The sequence below is a fragment of the Brienomyrus brachyistius genome, chromosome 5, assembly GCF_023856365.1.
Source record: "Brienomyrus brachyistius isolate T26 chromosome 5, BBRACH_0.4, whole genome shotgun sequence".
Taxonomy (NCBI): domain Eukaryota; kingdom Metazoa; phylum Chordata; class Actinopteri; order Osteoglossiformes; family Mormyridae; genus Brienomyrus; species Brienomyrus brachyistius.
Genome location: NC_064537.1, coordinates 22,758,900 through 22,780,705, shown reverse-complemented (window position 1 = coordinate 22,780,705; position 21,806 = coordinate 22,758,900). Strand labels below are relative to the sequence as shown.

The window sequence follows — 21,806 nt, the reverse complement described above, 5'->3', positions numbered from 1 at the left end:
GCATTTTTAAACCAAAATCACATCTCAGATTGCTAAGACTCAGTGTCGTCACATTTGCAATCTTTCTTAACAATACTCTGAAAAGCGATGTGTGCAAAGTCCATTACGGTGTCTTGAACATTTAAAATCATTTATAACATCGGCAACATAAGGGGGCGAGCTGGATGACTGGATGCTATGTAGACAGAGAGGGAGGGAGAGGGGCAGCAAAGAGAGAGGAGGAAAGTGGGAGGAGCAGGAGTGAAAAGAGAGGCAGGGAGGGAGGGGATGAATGGGAGAAACCAGCCAACCAGCTGAGCAGGAGAGAGATCAGGGCTGTTTGAACATGCTACTGTGGGGGAGAGAGAGAACGGGAGAGGGAGAGGGAGAGGGAGAGAGAGAGAGCCCAAGGAATCTGAACTGTTACTACAGCAATTACCGCTGTGTTCTGCTGAGAATTAAGGATATGCAGAGACATACTTGTAGATAGAGGGGACAGACCTCAAAATGTAATTTTTAATGCAAATTCATTCCAGCCTTTTACTGTTTTTTTCCCCCCATCAGTTCTTTATTAAATTTGCCTCTTTCTCTCCTCCTCCCCCCCCTCCCCCGTCTGTCTCTCACTCTCATTTTTTCCCAAGTACCAGCTGCTGGATCCCCTCTATTTCCATCCCTTCCACTCTGTCATCCCCTCCGTGCGGGAAGCAGGGCTGTGCGATTCGGGAGACGAAGAGGAGAAGGAAGCGCTGCACGCAGTAAGAGAAGGCTGATTCTTTTTTTTCCTTTCGCTGGGAAATGTTGCTGGCAGGGAAAGCGACAAGACGTGAGCGAATGGGAGAGGGGGACAGACGGGCAGGATGATGGAAAAGGAGCTGCTGCTTTAGGGAGGCAGTGAGGACAGCGATTTTGGAATTTTGGAGTCCCAGGTTACATTTATGCCTGTGCATGTTTGATTGTGCATATATATATGTGTATGTATGTGTGTGGTTGCACTGATGCATTTGGACCAAGAGAGCATTGGTTGGAGTCACTTAAATGATTTCTGGATTAGGAGTTTTCCCAAACCTGCCTATGGAATTAATTGTCTGTTTGAAGGAACGAAGGCAGAATAAAGAAAAGGCGGGTGCTGTCTGCTGTAGCGTTAAGTATTTCAGGGCCGAAGCACTACTGACAGACACAGAAAACAGTGGAAATGTGAAAGCTCTTGCAAGAGCCCTGGAGAGAGCGGTTATTTATAGTGAGAGCACACAGCAAAGGATGAGAGGAGTGTGAGGTGCAGAGAAAGAAAAAGGAGATCGCTTAAGAGAGTTAGAGTTAATAAAGGGTGAAAGAGAGGAAAAGGCAAGTCAGAGATGCAGAGTGGCTGAGTATGTAATTATATAGTGGGCTTTTACTCAAACTGTCTTGCAAAATGCCTTCTTGTAATCCATTCACAGTTTTATATGCATGTATGTGGGAAGAAGGTTCCCAAGTATTGACCAGGAATTCCCACTTGAAGTTCGGCTGGAAGGTGGGAATTTAAGGCAATGAGATTAAAAGTGATGCACCTGGAAAGTGTATGCACGGCCAATGTGTTCTATTTTTGGCCCCCATGTCTTCGTCATCTTTCATTATCCTTCTGTCGCACTCGGCGTTGTACACATCGCCTATGGACATGCTGTAGTTGGGTCACTGTATGGGGCGAGCATAATTATACAGTGAAGTGCGTTTCCACAGCAGAGCGGAGGCAGGAGGATGGAGTGGAGAGAGTGATGACTGATAGAGTGTATCTATAGGGGAAACCTGCATGACTGTAGATAGAGAAAGAGAATAAAAATATGAGAATTAAGGGAGATAAAGCTGGATGACAGAAGAAGAGGACCAAAGTGAGAAGTGGAGCATGGAAGAAACAGACGGACAGAAATGAAAGTTGTAAAGCCACAATATGAAGAATAGAGGGTGGGTCATGGCCAGACCAGAAGCTGGTGTAGTTACAGCTGAGTGATAGAGGCATGTTGCGATCTGCTGCAGAAAAAGAGAGAGCTAAGAATTACATCACTGAGGGAGAGATTAATAAAGCAGATCATCTCCCAAACTGTCTGTTTTGTGCTTCATTGGCCCCGCCTACATGTATAAACTTTTTTTTTTCTTTTCCCCGTCGCCTCCCCCACCCTTAGCCGGAAGAGGAGAGCGTGTGCTCAGACCCAGCGCTGCCTCTCTCTGATCTTTCTCCCATCCTTGCCTTTTTTATCCACCGGTCTGTCAGGGAACCAGCAGCAGCTCAGCCTTTGTAGTTGAGGCCCTTTCCTCATGACATTTTAAAACACATAGCTGAACTCCTGCTGTTCGCCGGGGCGGGGTGTGGTGATGGGGTGGTGGTGGGGGGGAGGCAGTTGACTAGCTTGTACCAGCTTACGTATTGATTCACTGACTGAGCATACTGAGGTCAGCACACCAACTCACCAACTCTAAAATTAGATTTATTTAAAAATAATAAATGAGAAATAAGCAAAGCCGCAGCGCTACGATGAGCCACATTTAATACCCCGTCAGTCATAGCGCGTCCCACAAATCCTGTGGTCGTCCTTCCTCTCATCCCTCCCTAGCTCAATGTGTCCAAATTAGCCCCCTTTCGCCAAAGGTAATATCTGAAGAGGCTATGGTTGGAAAATGACTGACCTACAATATTTCCCGTGCTAGTTCAGAGGCAGTGGGAAGGTAGTTTGCGTGTCTATTTTTATCTAGCTCATTTGCTGTCCTTCCTCTTATCATGCCCAAACTGCAGATCTGAGATAGCCTTTCTCTGTTGTGGCAAACTTTGCCAGTCATCTGTTGTCTGAGGTCAAAGCTGTACCTCTCTCTCCTCCATCCATTCTCCGTCTTCCTCCATTATTCTGTCATGTCTGCCTGCACCTCGACACTTGTCCTGTTTCATTTAAGGTCATGTTCTCCATTTATCTTTGTCACTTGATTCACCTTCCCCGATGTCCTGGATGGCATTTTCCCCCAATGTTTACCGTTAAGAATGTCTCATGTGCCTCACCATATTTTATGAAGATTACCACATTCAGAAACAATCTGGAATTTTCCACAAATTGAGTTCTGTGGCTCATAGTTTGAGCGTGGGACATGGCATGTGCTGTTTCATAATTGGCTTTATTCTGTCATGGGGAGAGTTTCTAAGTTGGCCCTGATATCTCGGTGTGCTGCAGCAAAAGCGCCTCCAACAGACCTGTCAGACACTTGCAGCTTGGCGTTTTCCAGCACTTTGGGAAACGCACCACTTCTCCAGTTGTTACCATTGCCATTTTTTTGTGCCATGTCACCTGCAGTGTGTAAGGAACAACATCAGCCTGGCAGGGAGCGTTTTAAGGCAACTTCCTGGCATCCCAGCCCGACTTGAGGGCTCTGCGTTTAATACTCGCTAGGAAATTACTAAATCACAGCAAACACCCGGCGAAACGGAGACAGCCATGTATATGTGAACCTGTGAATATCCCCACACAATGAATAATTTGTATATTTTTACTTGGTTTGCTTTGCCTATTTCACTTTCAAATGTATTCTAAAAATGCGTGAATGAGAAGTCTTTCACTGCCGGTATTGCAGGACTGACTCATGAAGGGTTAGCAATTTGCAGAGAATTCCACCAACCACACGTAAGCAGTTTTTGAGGGAATTAACCAATAGCAGAGAGGTACAGGAATACCATCCGACAACAAGCAGCAAATACCGAGTGATGCAAGGCGGCTTTGTCTGGACAAACTGGTTCCAAGTTGTTTTGTCCCTTCCTTTTCTTCTTTATTTTGTAACATTTAATCGCCATGTCGAAGAGCAGATACTGTGGTGGCAGTCAAAAACCAAAACTGTGTTATTGAAGAGGTTATTTTTGGAAAAACATGCCTTTGAGAAGAGCAGGAACTAGGGTGGCATTGAAACAGGACAAGTATGGCAGGGATTTAGATTTGAGTGACCTGAATTGTGTTTAATATTTATGTTCTTTATGGTGGATCTTTAAATAGCATTTATGGTTGTATATTTGGTTGTATATTCTTGATACTGACTTATAGTGTGCTCATTTCTGCATTACAACAGGGAAAAGATTCAGTCAATAACTGTTCCGATTGACATATAAAGCTACTGAATATCACTCAAGTGAATGTCAACCAAGGAGCATTGTAACAGCCGGGCGGCGAAGCCCACTTAAAAAAGAAAAGTGTGCAGTTTCCTATGTTTTCATGCTCTGACCACTTGAGGACAATGCTAATGAGAACCACTTTGGATTTTGTTTTTCTTTTTTTCTCCACAGTGCAAAAGCCATAGAGTAATACTGTCTGAAAGCGGTACTATATCAGGCTTACTCATACCAAAGCCTGGCTGTGCCAGTTAATAACCAGGAGCACACTTTCGACAGATGGTCTGCTCAGAGTGTTTCCTCGTTGTTCACTTTCCGTGTCTGTGGCAAATTAAAGACTCACACAGGTAAACTGTGGTAAAGTGAAAATGTAACGGACCAGTGCTGGAAATAAACAGGTGCCCCTAGGATTAAGCTTCTGTTTATGTCCCAACTGCATCACTAAATTAGGGCACAAAATCGGCTGCAAAATATGCTTTTCCTTATTGTTAAATGTAAATGTATCCATTTGGGAGTGGTTCCTGATATAATATGACAAATCAGTCAGTGGTATGTCACTGGCTACTCATCTTTATGGTGGGGGGGGGGGGCGGGGAGTTGTGGCTGATGCAGTATTTAAATCTATAATACTTGTGTGAAAAAAGGCACTGTCATGGAAGCCTGGACAACTGAATCTCACACCGGCTCCAGGAGGCCTTATTCATAATGAACCAAAAAGAGTTAAACACACTTAGCTTTATTAATTAAGAAGCTGTGGGCGATCAGATGACAAAGGCAGGGCTGTCCCCATCCGCAAGTCTGCTCATGATGATGCCGAGAGCAGGGAGGAGAGAACAAAGCATTTTGAAAAGTCAGCTTGAGGTCTACGCCCCAAAACTCATCCCTGTGGCTGCCTTTATCGTCGTAATAATCTCTCCCGTCGTTCTCGTTCATCTATGCCAGCCGGGCTGACATCGCTTCTCACAATGCTGGATGTCAGAAGCAACCGGGACCCGAGAGTAAATGTATTTTGCGGTAATGGACTCCGTGCAATAATGACTGGTGACTTAACCGAGGGCCCAGTGGGGCTCCTTGACGCTGCGAACAATTCATTTACTATAAGAGCAGTGAATGCCCAACCACTGCTTGTCCATTAGTGTTGATCACGGACCTGCTCCGTCCAGCTCCTACCTCTCAATGCATCAGATGTTCGCTCCATTATGTGTATCTTAAAATGAAATAATGGAGAAGAGAGGCTCTGTGAGTTTAGGTTCTATTTCTGTAAACAGACATTCTTTGAGTGACTCTCAAGGGTATATACTGTAGAAATGGATCCAGGTGAGTTACAGCTAGCGCTGATGAAAATACCCAGGCTTTACAGCTCACACCTCCTGAGTGTTGATCTCTAATGCCCTCCCAAAGACTGAAGGCATCATAATAAAGTGTGATCCATCAGCTACATTTCATATCAACATTTCCGCATTTCACAGGCAGTGCTATCGGATGGCCCCCAGTGATGGTACGACATCAGCGATCTTTAGCCCAGACTACATAGTGTCTATATATAAATCAGAAACTTATATATAAAAATCTGAAGTGCACTCGTTTGTTTTGGACAGTCTCCATGCTTGTCGGGTTCGTCAGGGCCCCCGCCAGAATGACGTACTTAAGAACTGAGCACCTTACGTCAGCGATGGCCAGGTGTAAACAGCCAAGCTACACACAGGCCATGGATGGGCGGGCAGCAGCAGCAGAGATAAGGCATTGTTTTGAATTCAAAATAAACTGAACTGGGTTAATAAATGGCATATAAAATATTTATTGGCTGTCAAGTTTTTTTTTTTTTGTACATTTAATGACTCTGCAGCCAGACTGTATGCCTCCACCATCGGATTTCCATATTTGGTAATAAGCTCCTGATGATCAATGATAACAATAATTCAAAGAATACTAGCCAACTGCAAAGTAACTGCAGTAATGAAGTAACATCTTGGGCATCATCAGTCACTGATAACAGGTCAGATGGATAACACTTTCCAGCAGGGATTTCTTTTTATTTATTTATCTATCTATATATATATATATATATATATATATATATATATATATATATATATATAAGTGTGCGTGAGAGAGTGAATGTGCCCTGCGATGGGCTGGCCCCCCATCCTGGATTGTTCCCTGCCTCGTGCCCATTGCTTCCGGGATAGGCTCCGGACCCCCCCCCCCCACGACCCAGTAGGATAAGCGGTTTGGAAAATGGATGGATGGATGGAGATATAAATATATAAATCTTTATTTATTTATCTTTTCTTGTTATTTTCTTTTGCACTATTAGCATGCACATTTTAAGCCCTATTTCTGAATGCTGTTTTCACACCCTGCTGTCATTTATATGACATATTTGGATCTGGCGTACGTTGCATTATGACATCATGCTGATTAAATGTGAGTGACTTGCTGATGACAAAACTCCCCAGCGTGTGATGTATGTTTATAAATACAGGAAAGCCATAGCAGGCTGAATGATGCATTTTGTGCAAACCATACGTAATAGATATCCATCATGTATTTTAAGCCCAGTTAGTGACCTTGCTGTTGGTAACCAGAATCAAAAATAGCCGCAAACATGAACCCACTGAGAGTCAAAGCAGGTTTGTTATTGTTTTTTGATTTTAGTTTAAATATGTCATTGTGATACTGTGAAGCTGGACTCATTCTCAGCAGCAGTATTGAAATAAGAGTTCTGACATGCTATTCCCACTCTGACTAATGGACAGAATGACTAGCTAAAGATCTGCAGGATAAAGGGACACACTGCATTACAGCTGTTCTTAGTTTGCCTCAAAGCATGGCGGCTAACACACAGAGTGTGAACACAAGTGTTATTTTCTTGCCAGTAAGCTGAGCAGCGCTGGCAGTGTCTTGTTGCGAAACACTCGGGCAAGTGTCCTGCGTCCTCATCTCTCCATTCATTCATTAGCTCCATTATCCGGGTGCTTTTTGAAAAGGCGGAACACTCCAGAATAATCTACTGGATATGCCATATCTAGATGGCTTATTTGGAAGTAGGGTGTAAATAATACAGGTAATTATCTAATTACAGGTTCAGTTATGTCCGGAAGAGGGCTGCAGTGAAAACCATCATTCTCTCAGCCATTCAGGAAACGACGATGGCTCTTTTGTAAACTCTCTTAATTGGTCCTTTCAGCCATCATTGATCGTATTAGTTGTTTTTTTTTTGTATCTAAAACTATGAAGTAATCATTATATATGGAGAATAAATGTATGATTATAAAAAAGTGTTGATGCTATACTACATTATATTTACGTATAGAATTACTTTAATTATTCATATTTAGAGGGCATAAAATGGTGTGTGAAATGTCTTACATTTGTTGATTTATTACACCCAGAGTAATTGGTATCAAAACAGAAGTGAAAGTATTCACCTGTATTCATTTACCATTGGACCATGTGTCTACAGTGTGTACAGCGTATACAGTGTCTATAGTGTGTACAGCATCTATAGTGTGTACAATGTTTACAGTATGTATAGTATTTACAGTATTTTTAGTGTGTAATGCAGCCATAGTGTGTACATATTTACTGTGAGTTTATTTACAATGTGTACAGCATCTACAGAGTGTACAGTGTCTAGCATCTACAGCTTCTAAAATGTGAACCGCATTTACAGTGTGCAGTGTGTACAGTTCAGTTTTTACAGTGCTTATAGTGTACAGCATTTGTAATGTGTATACTATGTACAATGTTTTCAGTAGGGATAAGATGTACAGCATAAACAGTAGGGCTGCCACTAACGACTATTTTTCTAATAATGAATCTATTGACTCTTTTACCAATTGGTCGATTAATCTAAACAATTTTCCACAAGAAAATCTAATTGACCATTTAATTTAAGTTTATTTTATTTTGACAACAACAAACTGTATGTCATTGATGGGTTTTAGATAACAGATGGCAATTTATGGACATTACATTTGTCCATAATTTGATAAGCAGATTAGTAGTATGCAAAAAATGAATGAAAGGCCTATTATAATACCCAAAAATCTGGAGAAATTTGGTGTGTTTATTAAATTTGGTCTGCGGAGCACGCTACATAATTTTGTTTTGGTAAATCATGGTAGCGTCAGCATCATTGACTACATTGACTAATTGTGGTAGCCCTAGTATACAGCATTTACAGAGAGTATAGTGTGTACAGCATGTTCTGTGTGTACTATGTGTTGAGCGTACAGTGTTTGCAGTATCTGCAATGTGTACAGCTTTTACAGTGTGTATAGTGTGTACAGTGTGCACAGCGTTTTTAGTGTGTAGAGTGTTTACAGAATGTATAGCATTTACAGTGTCCATACTGTAGGGCGTACAGTGTTTGAAGTGTCTACAACATTTATGGTATGTACAGCATTTTAAGTATGTGCAGTGTGTACAGGGTCTACAGTGAGGACAGTGTTTACATCATGTACAGCATTTACAGTGTATATAGGGTGTACAACGAGTACAACATTTACAGTTTGTAGAGGATGTTCAACTTGTGCAGCATTTATAGTGTGTATATTGAGTACAACGTTTACTGTGTACAGTGTTTAGTGTGCAGTTTCTACAGTATGTATAGTGTGTGCAGTGTGCAACATGTATAGCATTCACAGTGTGTATAGGGTATACAACATGTACAGCATTTACAATGTGTATAGTGTGTACACTGTTTACAATGTGTACAGTATTTACAGTGCATAGTTTGAACAGCATTCACAGTGTATACAGTGTATACAGTTCCAAATGCTGAGGCTTTCTGAAATTAACTGCATCTTGTGTCCCTTCAGTTGCTCCACAGCCTATAATCACTCTGCCAATAATCAACTTCCAATAGTTTTTATTACATTTACAATAAATTGTAATCCATTAAATAGTTCTTTAGATTACCATTTAATCTGAATAGGGAGAGAGAGAAGAGGGAGAGTGTGTGTGTGTGTGTGTGTGTGTGTGAGAGAGAGAGAGAAAGAGAGAGAGAGAGAGAGGGACACAGAGAAGCAGATATAGGCTGAATGACAAGGGAGGAAGCAGCACTTTCAGACTTTGTGATATTGTGTAATAGCGATTGCATTGTGTAGCTCATGTAGGATAAGGTCACAGTCAAGTCAAGTCAATTGGGCTTTATTGTCGTACCATCCATATGTAAGTATGTAATAGAATGAAACAGCATTCCCATTGGTCAACATACAACAGCAATGACAGGGGGAGGATTTCACAATACTTAAAGTGCAAAACAGGACAGTGTGTAACGGGGGGACAGAAAGGTTTATACATGTAGTGTAGGTACGAAACAATAAGTAATACAGAAACAGCATAATGTAGTGTCAAAAATGATGAATGACAATTAATTGATATACAATAATGACCAGTTCCATGTCCAAGCTTTGACAGTCTCCATCTTTGGTAATTATTAAAAATGATGTATCTATTTTAATGGCTTCTTAGTGACCTCAATAAGAAATAATATCCATTTGCCCAACTGCATGCGTGAAAGCTGTGTGAGGTGACCTGGAGCCTGCATCAGGCCACACAGCGCAAGGTGGGGGTCACCCTGGGTGGTTTGGTAGCAGAAATATTATCCTGAGCAAGGTTGTAAGTAAAAAACAGAATAATATTTAAACCATGGTTTTTAAACCAAGCTGTGTGCACTGAAGTCATGTAGTCAGTCAGTGAGAGCGAGATGAGATGGCCAGCCGGTGCCAAGTCGGGATAAGTAGAGGTGCTGTCTTAATGAGAGCAATCAATATGGCAGACAGTTTTATCATGCCATCTTAAGGAAATCCTGCCATATATCAAACATCTCCCTGTAGAGCAGCAAATTCACATATTCCCAGGTTTTATATACTTCATTCATTCAGTGAAATCTTGCAGAAGTGAAGGGGAAATGCTGATCCAGCAATAGGTTTCCGGCTGTATTCAAACACGAATTATAATGAGCTCGACTTTCCAGCTTTTTTCTGCTCTCTTTTATTTCAACCGTTCTTGAAAATGGAAAGTAGGAACATCTCTAATTATCAGCAGAACTGTGGCATCAGCTGTTGGCATTTATTTCTTTTTTTTGTTAACTTTGAAGTTACTTTGTCAATTTTAGATCATTTTTTTAACCATAAAAATGTAAATATGAATTATGTTTTGTACATTTGTAAGCTAAACATCTAAGAATATTTATATAATGTATACCTTATAATTAAAGAATTTCAGACATTCCATTTGTTGAAACCTACACTGTTTTGTGCTATATTACTGTCTGTGGTACATTCCATCCATCCATTTTCCAAACCGCTTATCCTACTGGGTCGCGGGGGGTCCGGAGCCTATCCCAGAAGCAATGGGCACGAGGCAGGGAACAACCCAGGACGGGGAGCCAGCCCATCATCACAGGGCACACTCACACACCAGTCACTCTCACACGCACACCTACAGGCAATTTAGCAACTCCAATTAGCCTCAGCATGTTTTTGGACTGTGGGGGGAAACCGGAGTACCCGGAGGAAACCCCACGACATGGGGAGAACATGCAAACTCCGCACACATATGACCCAGGTGGAGACTCGAACCCGGGTCCCAGAGGTGTGAGGCAACAGTGCTAACCACTGCACCATATTGCACTATGGGCAATATGATGACAAATATATGATTTTGGAAATATGATAGAACACAATTAACACTGATGGAATATACACACACACACACACACACATACACACAAACACACACACAAACACACACACACACTATGGACCATTTAGTGATGTGTTTGCCTAACTGCATTTCTTTGGATTGTGGGAGGAATCCTGTAAGACATGATGAGAACATGCAAGCTGAGATTCAAGCCACCTCTGCTAGTCACTGAGCCCCAGTACCACTGTGAAAACATAGATGCATAATATTAATGAGGTAGATGAATGAGAAACACAATTCACATGGCAATTAACAAGTTTCCCAGGTATAGCCTGTTGATTCAGTCGGTGATGTTAATATGATGACAAGCCAGACAATCAGCATTGTTAGATTTCAAGATAAAATGGCCTAATTGCATGGGCAGGTAGTTTAACAGCGAGAGTTAGCTGTTAGCTAGTGACAGAGTGTCAATTTGATCAGCCGGATTGCTGTCTGGTTAGCTGCCTAGCTAGCCTGGAGCCTTTATGCTTGACCTGAAGTGGCAGCACATGGAGTAAATTATAATTTCCCTTCAGTCATAAACTGTAAATGCAGGTCTGACTCCTGTCACAGGATATGCCAACGTTGAAGGCTATACCTCATAGTTTTGATAAATAGAATAAATCTCATGTACCCATCTGTCTATTTTCAAACTGCTTATGCCATACAGGGTCTCAGTCAGCCTGGGGCTTATCCTCGGAATCACACACATGGGGCAGGGGACATTTTGGACAGACCGCCTGTCCATCACAGGGCACTCATTCACACACACCAGGGGAGTTTAAGACACAATTTTATCCAACTGCATGTTTCGAACGACAGAAAGAAACCTGCGCAAATGGACAAATTCCGCATACACAGAGTTGGCGGCAGGAATAAAACCCCCAATGCTAAGCTGAGCTAAAATGCCACCCCCTACGCATGACCAATACAATCTATTTTCTGAGTCTTTCTCCATTATCAGGAGTTCTGGGTCGGCATTTTTTGTTCTGTGCAATGTTATGTGATTGGAAGTGTACTGTATGTCTTGTATAACCTGAAGTTTGATTCTCTAATTCATCCGGACATCTACCTCTCACATGTCAGGGCTATGCACAGGGCTGGGGTACACTCTGGGTGGGATGGCAGTCTATTGTAGGGCAAAAGGCTGGGGTACACTCTGGGTGGGATGCCAGTCTATTATAGGGCACAGGGCTGGGGTACACTCTGGGTGGGATGCCAGTCTATTATAGGGCACAGGGCTGGGGTACACTCTGGGTGGGATGACAGTCTATTATAGGGCAAAAGGCTGGGGTACACTCTGGGTGGGATGCCAGTCTATTATAGGGCACAAGACTGGGGTACAGTCTGGGTGGGATGCCAGTCTATTATAGGGCACAAGACTGGGGTACACTCTGGGTGGGATGCCAGTCTATTATAGGGCACAAGACTGGGGTACACTCTGGGTGGGATGCCAGTCTATTATAGGGCACAAGACTGGGGTACACTCTGGGTGGGATGCCAGTCTATTATCGGGCAAAAGGCTGGGGTACACTCTGGGTGGGATGCCAGTCTATTATAGGGCACAAGACTGGGGTACACTCTGGGTGGGATGCCAGTCTATTATAGGGTACAGGGCTGGGGTACACTCTGGATGGGATGCCAGCCTATTATAGGGCAAAAGGCTGGGGTACACCTTGGATGGGATGCCAGTCTATTATAGGGTATAAGACTGGGGTACACCCTGGATGGGATGCCAGTCTATTATAGGGTACAAGGCTGGGGTACACCTTGGATGGGATGCCAGTCTAATTTAGGGTATAAGGCTGGGGTACACTTTGGATGGGATGCCAGTCCATCATAGGGCAAGAGGCTGGGGTACACCCTGGATGGGATGCCAGTCCATCATAGGGCAAGAGGCTGGGGTACACCCTGGATGGGATGCCAGTCTATTATAGGGCACAAGACTGGGGTATACTCTGGATGGGATGCCAGTCTATTATAGAGTACAAGGCTGGGGTACACCCCCGATGGGATGCCAGTCTATTATAGGGCAAAAGGCTGGGGTACACCCCCGATGGGATGCCAGTCTATTATAGGGTACAAAGCTGGGGTACATCCCCGATGGGATGCCAGTCTATTATAGGGCACAAGACTGGGGTATACCCTGGATGGGATGCCAGTCTATTATAGAGTACAAGGCTGGGGTACTCCCCCAGTGGGTTGCCAGTCTATTATAGGGTACAGGGCTGGGGTACATCCTGGATGGGATGCCAGTCTATTATAGGGTACAAAGCTGGGGTACACCCCCAATGGGATGCCAGTCTATTATAGGGCAAAAGGCTGGGGTACACCCCCGATGGGATGCCAGTCTATTATAGGGCACAAGTCTGGGGTACACCCTGGATGGGATGCCAGTCTATTATAGGGTATAGGGCTGGGGTACACTCTGGATGGGATGCCAGTCTATTATAGGGCACAGGGCTGGGGTACACCCTGGATGGGATGCCAGTTTATTATAGGGTATAGGGCTGGGGTACACTATGGATGGGATGCCAGTCTATTATAGGGCACAGGGCTGGGGTACACTCTGGGTGGGATGCCAGTCTATTATAGGGTACAGGGCTGGGGTACACTCTGGGTGGGATGCCAGTCTATTATAGGGCACAGGGCTGGGGTACACCCTGGATGGGATGCCAGTTTATTATAGGGTATAGGGCTGGGGTATACCCTGGATGGGATGCCAGTCTATTATAGGGTACAAGGCTGGGGTACACTCTGGATGGGATGCCAGTCTATTATAGGGCACAAGTCTGGGGTACACCCTGGATGGGATGCCAGTCTATTATAGGGTATATGGCTGGGGTACACTCTGGATGGGATGCCAGTCTATTATAGGGTATAGGGCTGGGGTACACTCTGGATGGGATGCCAGTCTATTATAGGGCACAGGGCTGGGGTACACTCTGGATGGGATGCCAGTCTATTATAGGGTACAGGGCTGGGGTACACTCTGGGTGGGATGCCAGTCTATTATAGGGCACAGGGCTGGGGTACACTTTGGGTGGGATGCCAGTTTATTATAAGGCACAAGACTGGGGTATACCCTGGATGGGATGCCAGTCTATTATAGGGTACAAGGCTGGGGTACACCCTGGATGGGATGCCATCAATCCTTATCCAAAAACATCAAACATTTTTTTAACAGCTGTTAACCAAATAGGTCAGAGACTTGGTAAAGACTTCTGCATATTTCCCCTTGTGATTTATAAGTATGTCATATGCATTGTAATGTACTAGTAATGAGCTACTCCACTTATAATAGCACACATTAGTAATAGGGCCATACAGAAATGCACACATTAGTAACTTAGCTGGTACACAAAGATCTCCCGTTTGATACCTACTCACTGAGACACCAAGAAGGAACAACAAGCCCATTACAAGTACCCAAAATGCATTAGCATACTTATCCTCTAGAGACACCCTGAAGTATGCTTCACAATGTGTTATGGATGCAGTTCGTTTCGTTCCAGGCTTATTAACTCGCAGAAAGAGTGCAGGAAGAAGCAAGGATGCCACTATAGACTAAGGGGCACACAGGAAGAATGTCAGGTGGCCCAGGCTGGGTAAAGGCATGCGGGCGCATTGGGGTACAGCTCTGCTGTAAGAGTCCAGGGCAGTTTATGCATCTCTTATTAGTGCCTAGTGACTATGCAATAATGGAGCCCTTAAGGCATATTAATAACACATCTGGATATTATTATGATTTATGTGTAGTAGGAAAAGTGTTTTAATGTTTTATGAGTTTGGCTGTCTTGCAGGTATTCTTTAGCTAATGAGAGTAACATATTTTACTTTGCTGATACTGTACATGTGTACTCTTATTTTGTTCTTATGGCTTTGACAAACAGAACAATGATTTGACAAAAACAGAAATTTTATTGCTTTTTTTTTAAGATACAAATGACATTTTTATGTTGTTCAAAAGGTATGTTTATTTTATGGCGAGGTAGGGGGATTGGAGGTTTAGTTTCAGTAAATGGGGAGCCCTGGGGGATGATTTTTTTTTATCTTTGTCTTTTGTATATCCAATTACGTGGGCTTTCCGTTTCTATGGGTTCTAACTCTTTCTAAAGTTATCTGCTAATTAAATTATGAACTTAGCTTTAGATTACATGAGCTGGTGAAGGAAATAAGACAACAAATCACCAAATGATGAAAAAAATCATATATAATATAATATATAATACAATTTCTTGGCAAAATTTCTCATTTATTTTTAGAGGCGCAACAACATAGGCGAAAGAACACAGCCTTGTACTAATCTGTAATTTTAGATGGTTAGAGATTAAGCTCCATTTGGGAATGCCTTTCAAATATGAAGGCTGTGATTTATAGCACTAATAATTATCTCAGTATTACAATTTCCATTCTTGCTTACTTTAAAACAACATAAAGCTGGACATGTAAAATTTTTCTCCAGTTTAATCCTCTGGGAGCTACTAAAATACAAAGACGTGAGTAACGAATAAAAGGTTTTTAATAATGCAGACTTTCTGTTGAGAAATTTATCGGCGTTTTCATTGAGACATTTATCTCTGTTGCAAATAACATATTACAATGCAAAATTTGAGTTGCTTATGTGCCAGTCACTATAAATATCGTCATGTGTGCTGATTGTAGGCTTTTCAAAGACGTGCTATCGAAAGCACACTTTGCAGTCCTTTGGAAAATTGTATGGTTCTCAGGTGCTCAATTTGTCCAATATTAGTGCTTATTCTAGCAACAATTACATAGTCATTAGGGGTTTAACTGCAAAGACTAATTGCCTCTTCCAGACCACACAGGAGATATTGCTCTGGTTAATGACATCATCACCAGTGGCTGGCCGGACGTGCCGTCTGACATGTGAGAAGTGAGATGACTCTTTTGTACCTGTAGCCTTCCTACGTTTTTTTTAATGCAGCCTGTGTACCTTCTACTGAATCACTGTGATGCTGGAATCGTCAGTCCAGTCTGGGCTACCAGTCCTCGTGATGCACGCATTAAGTGTTTCTAATACAGCCTATTATTCCTATACTTTTTCAATACCTTTTAATTAGCCACGCTTCACGCTATATTTTCCTCGTATGTTCCCCATGCCAGCAAAATAAAACTTACTGTCATTACAGACACCAAGAATGGATTTATTAACTGGAGTTTTCTCAGACTGATAAATGACATACCCTGTAAAAGATTAACAGACAATTATAATTCTACTTATCAAGATATTGCACAAATTAAACCCTTCAGTGTGTAGATATCTTTGCCTCTTGAGGGTATTTATTAAATTATTCCAGCTTATGTACAGTGCCTATTTGTTTATCAGAGAGATGGCCTGTTTGACTCACGGACTGGAAATAAAGCTTCGGGTGTGAATCATATTTCTACATGCAGCGCTCTGTCAGATATTTTATCTTGCTAATTAAGAGCGAAACCCAGTTTTTCGAGTAGAGACAAGTTTCGAATGTCCTTTCCTTTCAAGTTTAAAATGGAAAAATTGAAAGGCTGGGATTGGGTCAGCACAGAAATCACATGAAATGTGAGGCGAGATGGAAAGGCCGGGGGTGAGATGCTGTCCCCCCCCCCCCACCCCGCAGTGAATCAGTGTGGTAACGTTTCAGTTTTGGCAAAACGAGGGAGGGGGGGGGGGGGGGCACAGTTCTGTGCTTTGTTACAAAAACCAGTAGCTTACTAATGTTTAATTATGGAGTGACATTTAAAAATGCAGACCTCATTTCCTGTCTCACTGTGTCTCACTTCCTGTTTCTCTCACAGACTCTCGTATGAGCCACTGCACACATGTTGGTGACTTTCACTGACTTGCCTTCGTCAGGTGTTTGGAATCTCATTGCAGCCTGTGAGAAAGACGGCGTGGGGTGGGGGCGTATTAAAGGAAAAGAGTAAAAGTGAGTGAAAGAAATTGGCCGGTCCCATTTTGTAGTATAAAAGTGGGGCGATCTGTTCCTTGGATATTTTCCAATGAAATTTCCCAGGGACCAAGACACTGAAAATATCTTGCTATATGCATGCTCTGTCCTACATAGTGCAGGGAAGAGAGAGAGAGGGAAGAGAGCGGAGACCATGTGTGCGTGTACGTGTCTGTGTTTATGTGTCTGTAGTGTGATATTAATCTTTCAATGGAACATCAGCAGTCAAAAAAAGAAACACCCTGACAGTCAAATTGGGAAAAACTGAGTCGTACTTTAATAGCGAACATACAGCATATGGAAACTTTTTCAGCATTACAGTAAACAAGCAAATTTGCAAACAAACTCTGTGTAGTTTTGGTGCATAGACACGAAGCTCTAGACTGGAACAAACACACTAATAAGCCCGGATTGATAAGAGACTCCTCGCTCCTTTGCTATAAGACAGCTGGTGATGGGGCCCAAAAATAAAATGTCCTTCGATGAAGGAGAGTGAGAGATTAGCAAAGAAAACTAGAAGGATGTGAAGATCTTTATCTCTTTTATCTGCCTTTGTGGGCTGGCTTCTAAGCGGCGCCTTTCTGTAACTCCTTCATCAATGCTTATCAAGCCCCATTTTTCTATTGACAGTTTCCATTCATCTCTGATGTTGCGCCTGCCCGTTGTTTGCTTGGATTCCCTCAGTCAACATCTTCGTTTGCTCTTTCCACTCCGCCATGTTAATTACCGCGTTCCTTCTTGGCCTCTATGCTTTTTCCGCTGATCACCTTGGAGAACTTCTCCCCGTACTCAGTCAGCCTATTTTGTTGATGCGTTTCTATTATTACTGTCTATCGCTAGCATAGTGTTCTCTAAGACATCGTATTTTCCTGTTAACTCATCACTGTGTTTTTTGGTGCCTTTACTAAACTCCTTCAGTCTCACTACTGCGCAAAAAAAAGATTTTTGCCCCATTCTCATACCAGCTAATTAGTCGGTATGTTGACAGTACATTGATTTTTGTGTTCTTCACATACACTTCCTACAATCCTCCCCCCCTTTTCCCTTTCTCAGCAAAAATTAAATAAATAAATTTGAAAGAGCAATGCCTAGTAATCCAGCTGGTAAAATGGTGCATAGTCTAGATAGAAATAATAACATAACAATATTAACTCTTGTGGAGTAGGTGTTGTGTCCATTAAGACCATCTCTGAGCACAATATTGCACCAGTGACTTCATTAGTGTTGTCTCGAGTGATGGACTTGCTGGAACTTCATTGGACTGCAGAGCAAGGCCCGAACCACATCCTGTACCACAGCCATTTTTTTTCCTGACAGCTGGCTGCTCCCTGTCACTTCCTGTAATTCAATAGTGTTAAGATCGTTGTAGTCATCACCATTCAAAGTAGTATTTCTTTTTTTCTCTTACTTTGACTGTGAGTAAAATCTAGCCCTCTGCATGCTCTTCTATTGTGTCTGTTTTTGTCATTCAGACATTGGTGTTTGTCATGATCTTTTGTAGCTATTAATCGCCATACCTTGGTAGGTTATTTAAAGTGCAGCCTGGAAAGGCTATATATTATGATCTGTCAGTGAATAGAGTGGAAATGAATTACATAAAGGGGAAGAGGATGAAAATTTTTTAAATAAAAATAAAACAATGGCACACTTCTCACTTCCTGTCAAACATACAACACAAAGAATTTATATTGTGTGCATTTGCCCTGCTGCTCTTGTCATAAAAGTGGTATTTAGCAAACACTCTACGTGTTGCTCACTTGTCTCATATGTCATAAAGTTTTCTCTTCTTATTTTATTGTTGTTTTTCCGACAGTGTGTCTCCAGGTATGAGGCCATCACGGCCAGTGTCGCCACCCTGTCGCCATGACGATGCCACTCAGCCCCCTCTCCAGTGATGAGGAACAGCAAAGGATGCTGGGAAAAAGTCAACACTTCTATCCAGGGGCAGAAGACGAGGATGGAGAGGAAGAAGATGATGAGGAAGAGGCAGAGGAAAACCACACAGAGGAGCGAGGTGATAAAGAGAATGGAGAGCTAGAAGGAGAGGAAGAAGAAGAAGAAGTAAAAGAGATGCAAAAAGGTGGCCAATCTCGTGGTGGCAGGGAGGAGGGGCCCAGACAGGCAGCCAACATGATTGGACAACCAATGGCAGACAGACAATTACGACCAAGCAACCTGGGACATGTCAGAAACCCTCATTTGTCTAACCCGGGACCCGCCCATCACCAACCTGCCAATCAGCAGCAGCCCCTCCACCCATCAGCCAGTCGGCAGCAGCTAAGACGACTGAGGGAGCGCAGCCAGAGCACGGTGACCCCCGGCGAAGACACGCAGATCTCCATGATGGTGTTCCGCATCGGCATCCCCGACATCAAACAAACGGTTAGTCCACCAGAGTAATGCTGCCCAAATCCTCCTGAAATTATGCTTCTGTTGCTGATGCCTGTACCACAGGGAGTCTTACAGGGGTAATTGCATCGTGGGTCTTTTTAAATGCAGAATAATGCACACACAGCTAAAACATTGAAGGAGTTGCGGTATTGAAAGTAAGGAGCCCTAGGACTGTACCCTCACAAGGTGACCTACTAGCGCTTAAATAAAGGCCCCATTATATTGACATACTCCTCCATCTATCCATCCATCCTTCCATGAAACATGGAGCTGGAAACAGTGTGGGTGGCATTCCGGTACCTTCAAGTGCACACTCTCTCTCACACACTACAATGAACCAAGAGACACCAGTCCCCATAACATGCATGTTTTTGTAGAAAAGCGGCAAAAACACAGGAAAGCATGATAACTCAAGTTGCACAGAGCTGGGCACCGAAATCAAACCCGGGACCCTGGAGGTGTGAAGCTGTAGCGGTAACCACTGAGCCACTATGACACCTTGGAATTTATGCCATTAGGTCATTCATCAATTAAAATAATGCACTGACTTCTTTAAAGAGGCTGTATTATGGTCATTTTCACAGTTCAGGATTTTATTTTTGGGGTCTACTAGAATAGATTTACATGTTCCAATATTGAAAAACCATTTCTCATACTGTACATCTCTTGTATCTGTCTATAGCTTTGCCTAAAACATTCTGCTAGAGATGTAAACCCCACCCCTGATGAGCCCAGTGTGCTCTGATCGGTCAGCTTGCCCCACTGGTCAGCTTGCCCTACACATTCCACCCCCGTTTTTCAGTCTGCAGACAAATCCTTGTAGGTAGGCGGCCAATAAGGATTGTATTACAAGGTGACCTCACCATGTGACGGAAGTTATGAATTTGATAGAGGTGGGCATGTAGAGTTGTGCATCCCGTAGAAGAACTTGTCCTGTGAAAGGGACCAGCTGATACAGAATTAGCCAAACACTTGACTTACATAAAATTTTGTGCTACTACATAAAAATGAGACTGCAGAATGCCTGGAGTGATTGAAGTTTCAGCTGTGGCTTTGCAGAAGGAGGGACAGTAAACAGCACAGGGATGCTAAGATAATGCTGAACTTTTGATTAGTATAACTTATAAATAAATTTGCATGCAATTTAAATTGTTATATGCTGAAAAAGGCTGTATTGAATATAAAAACGTTCTTGCAGTGACCCAGCACCTTCCAAGGGATGAGACCTAGAAAAATCACAGGTTACCTCAGGCCTTCATTGTCAGATCTTAGCGGCTTTGATGCGAAAAGGCAGATGGGTCCTTGAAGAAGGCTCCACAATAAAAGCATTCGGAGGGTCCTCCATACAATGAATGACAACGGTGGCACTAAGGGATATGACTTCAGCAAGCATTCTTAATCTTCCTGGGACCGCAGTGTTTACCCTGAGTCTTAAACAATGATGACTGTGTTTCCCAAGCTACAAAATTAGATTGAGTGACAGTATCACCAGTGACAACAACAGCTGCGCTGGGGAAAAAAGCTCCACTTAGGAGAGAAACATGTCCAATTGCAGCTTTATTACCAGGTTGAGGAGTGTTAGGGGCATTATTGCCGAAGGACAAGTACATATTTCAGTAATGAAAGTGTTGTATTAATGACTATTTCAATCATTACATCTATCACAGGTGTCTAAGCAGGAAGCAGGGAGAGCATAAAGTGACAGGCAGTGTCAGGAAACAGAACAGGCACTGATACGAACATTCGGTTGATTAGTTATGGGATGGACATGCCACTGATCAAGCAGAGAGACCAAAATGGCAGCACTTTCATCCATAGAGATCTGTGTCAGGGCAAGGTGATGCTTCGTCTCTCTTTTTATGAAAAGGTTTTTTTTTTAATAATATTTTATTCTCTCTGTTGTTTTCCTGCTGTCACTGGCAGGAAAATTTACACTTACAGCTGTTGAACTGTTGAATTATCTATTTTAGGTGCATGTATTATGTAGCTCCCTCTCATCCACTGTATACAGTTAGTTTATGGACTTGTCGGTCCAATGCATCTCACAGATGCTTGACACGCCCCCGGCTGTCCACATGATGCAACAGAAAATGGGATTCCTCGGCCAGGCAACCTTCTGCCATTGCTCCAAGGTCCTTTTCAGACACGTGCCCATTGTAGGCGCTTTCAGTAGTGGATGGGGGTTGGCAGCGGCTCTCCAACAAGTTTAATACATGGCTCCATAGCCTTATACACAACTGGACTCCATGCACTGTGGGTCGTGATACATTACTCCCAAGACCATCATCAAAATTACCCTGTTTTTGGTCTGTATCGCACCGGTCCCTATCTGTAGATTGTGGTTTTTCCCTTGGACAACCCTCAGTAGGTACTCACCATGGCTGACTGTGAGCACCCCTTAAGCCTTGCTGTTTTTGCGATGCTCTGACTCACTCGTTTGACTTGGCCTTTGTCAAAGTCACATGCTTCTTTATTCCTACCCATTTCATCTGTATTCAATATGTCGACTATGGGGAACGAAGGTTAGCTTACTGTCTAATATATCCCAGACCACGGCACCGTTTTTACAAGATAGTCAACACTGTTCCCTTCACATGGGGGTGTTTATAATATTTTGGCTTATCGTTGTATTACTGTAATGCTGGCCTTTGGTATTAATTGAGCAGGTGAATCAA

The 21,806-nt window shown here is 42.9% G+C and overlaps 1 protein-coding gene across 8 annotated transcripts in view; it reads left to right on the top strand.

The window, feature by feature from the left end:
* The first annotated feature begins 357 nt into the window (after positions 1–357).
* Positions 358–21,806, top strand: part of LOC125743003 (SH3 and multiple ankyrin repeat domains protein 1-like) — a 71,289-nt gene continuing 49,840 nt past the window's right edge. For all 8 annotated transcript variants that reach the window (XM_049015551.1, XM_049015548.1, XM_049015550.1 and 5 more), the window contains exons 1-3: positions 358–488; positions 621–734; positions 18,554–19,122. In XM_049015551.1, the coding sequence (XP_048871508.1) occupies positions 18,604–19,122 (519 nt within the window). In that variant the 5' untranslated portion in view covers positions 358–488; positions 621–734; positions 18,554–18,603. The remainder of the gene's footprint in view (positions 489–620; positions 735–18,553; positions 19,123–21,806) is intronic.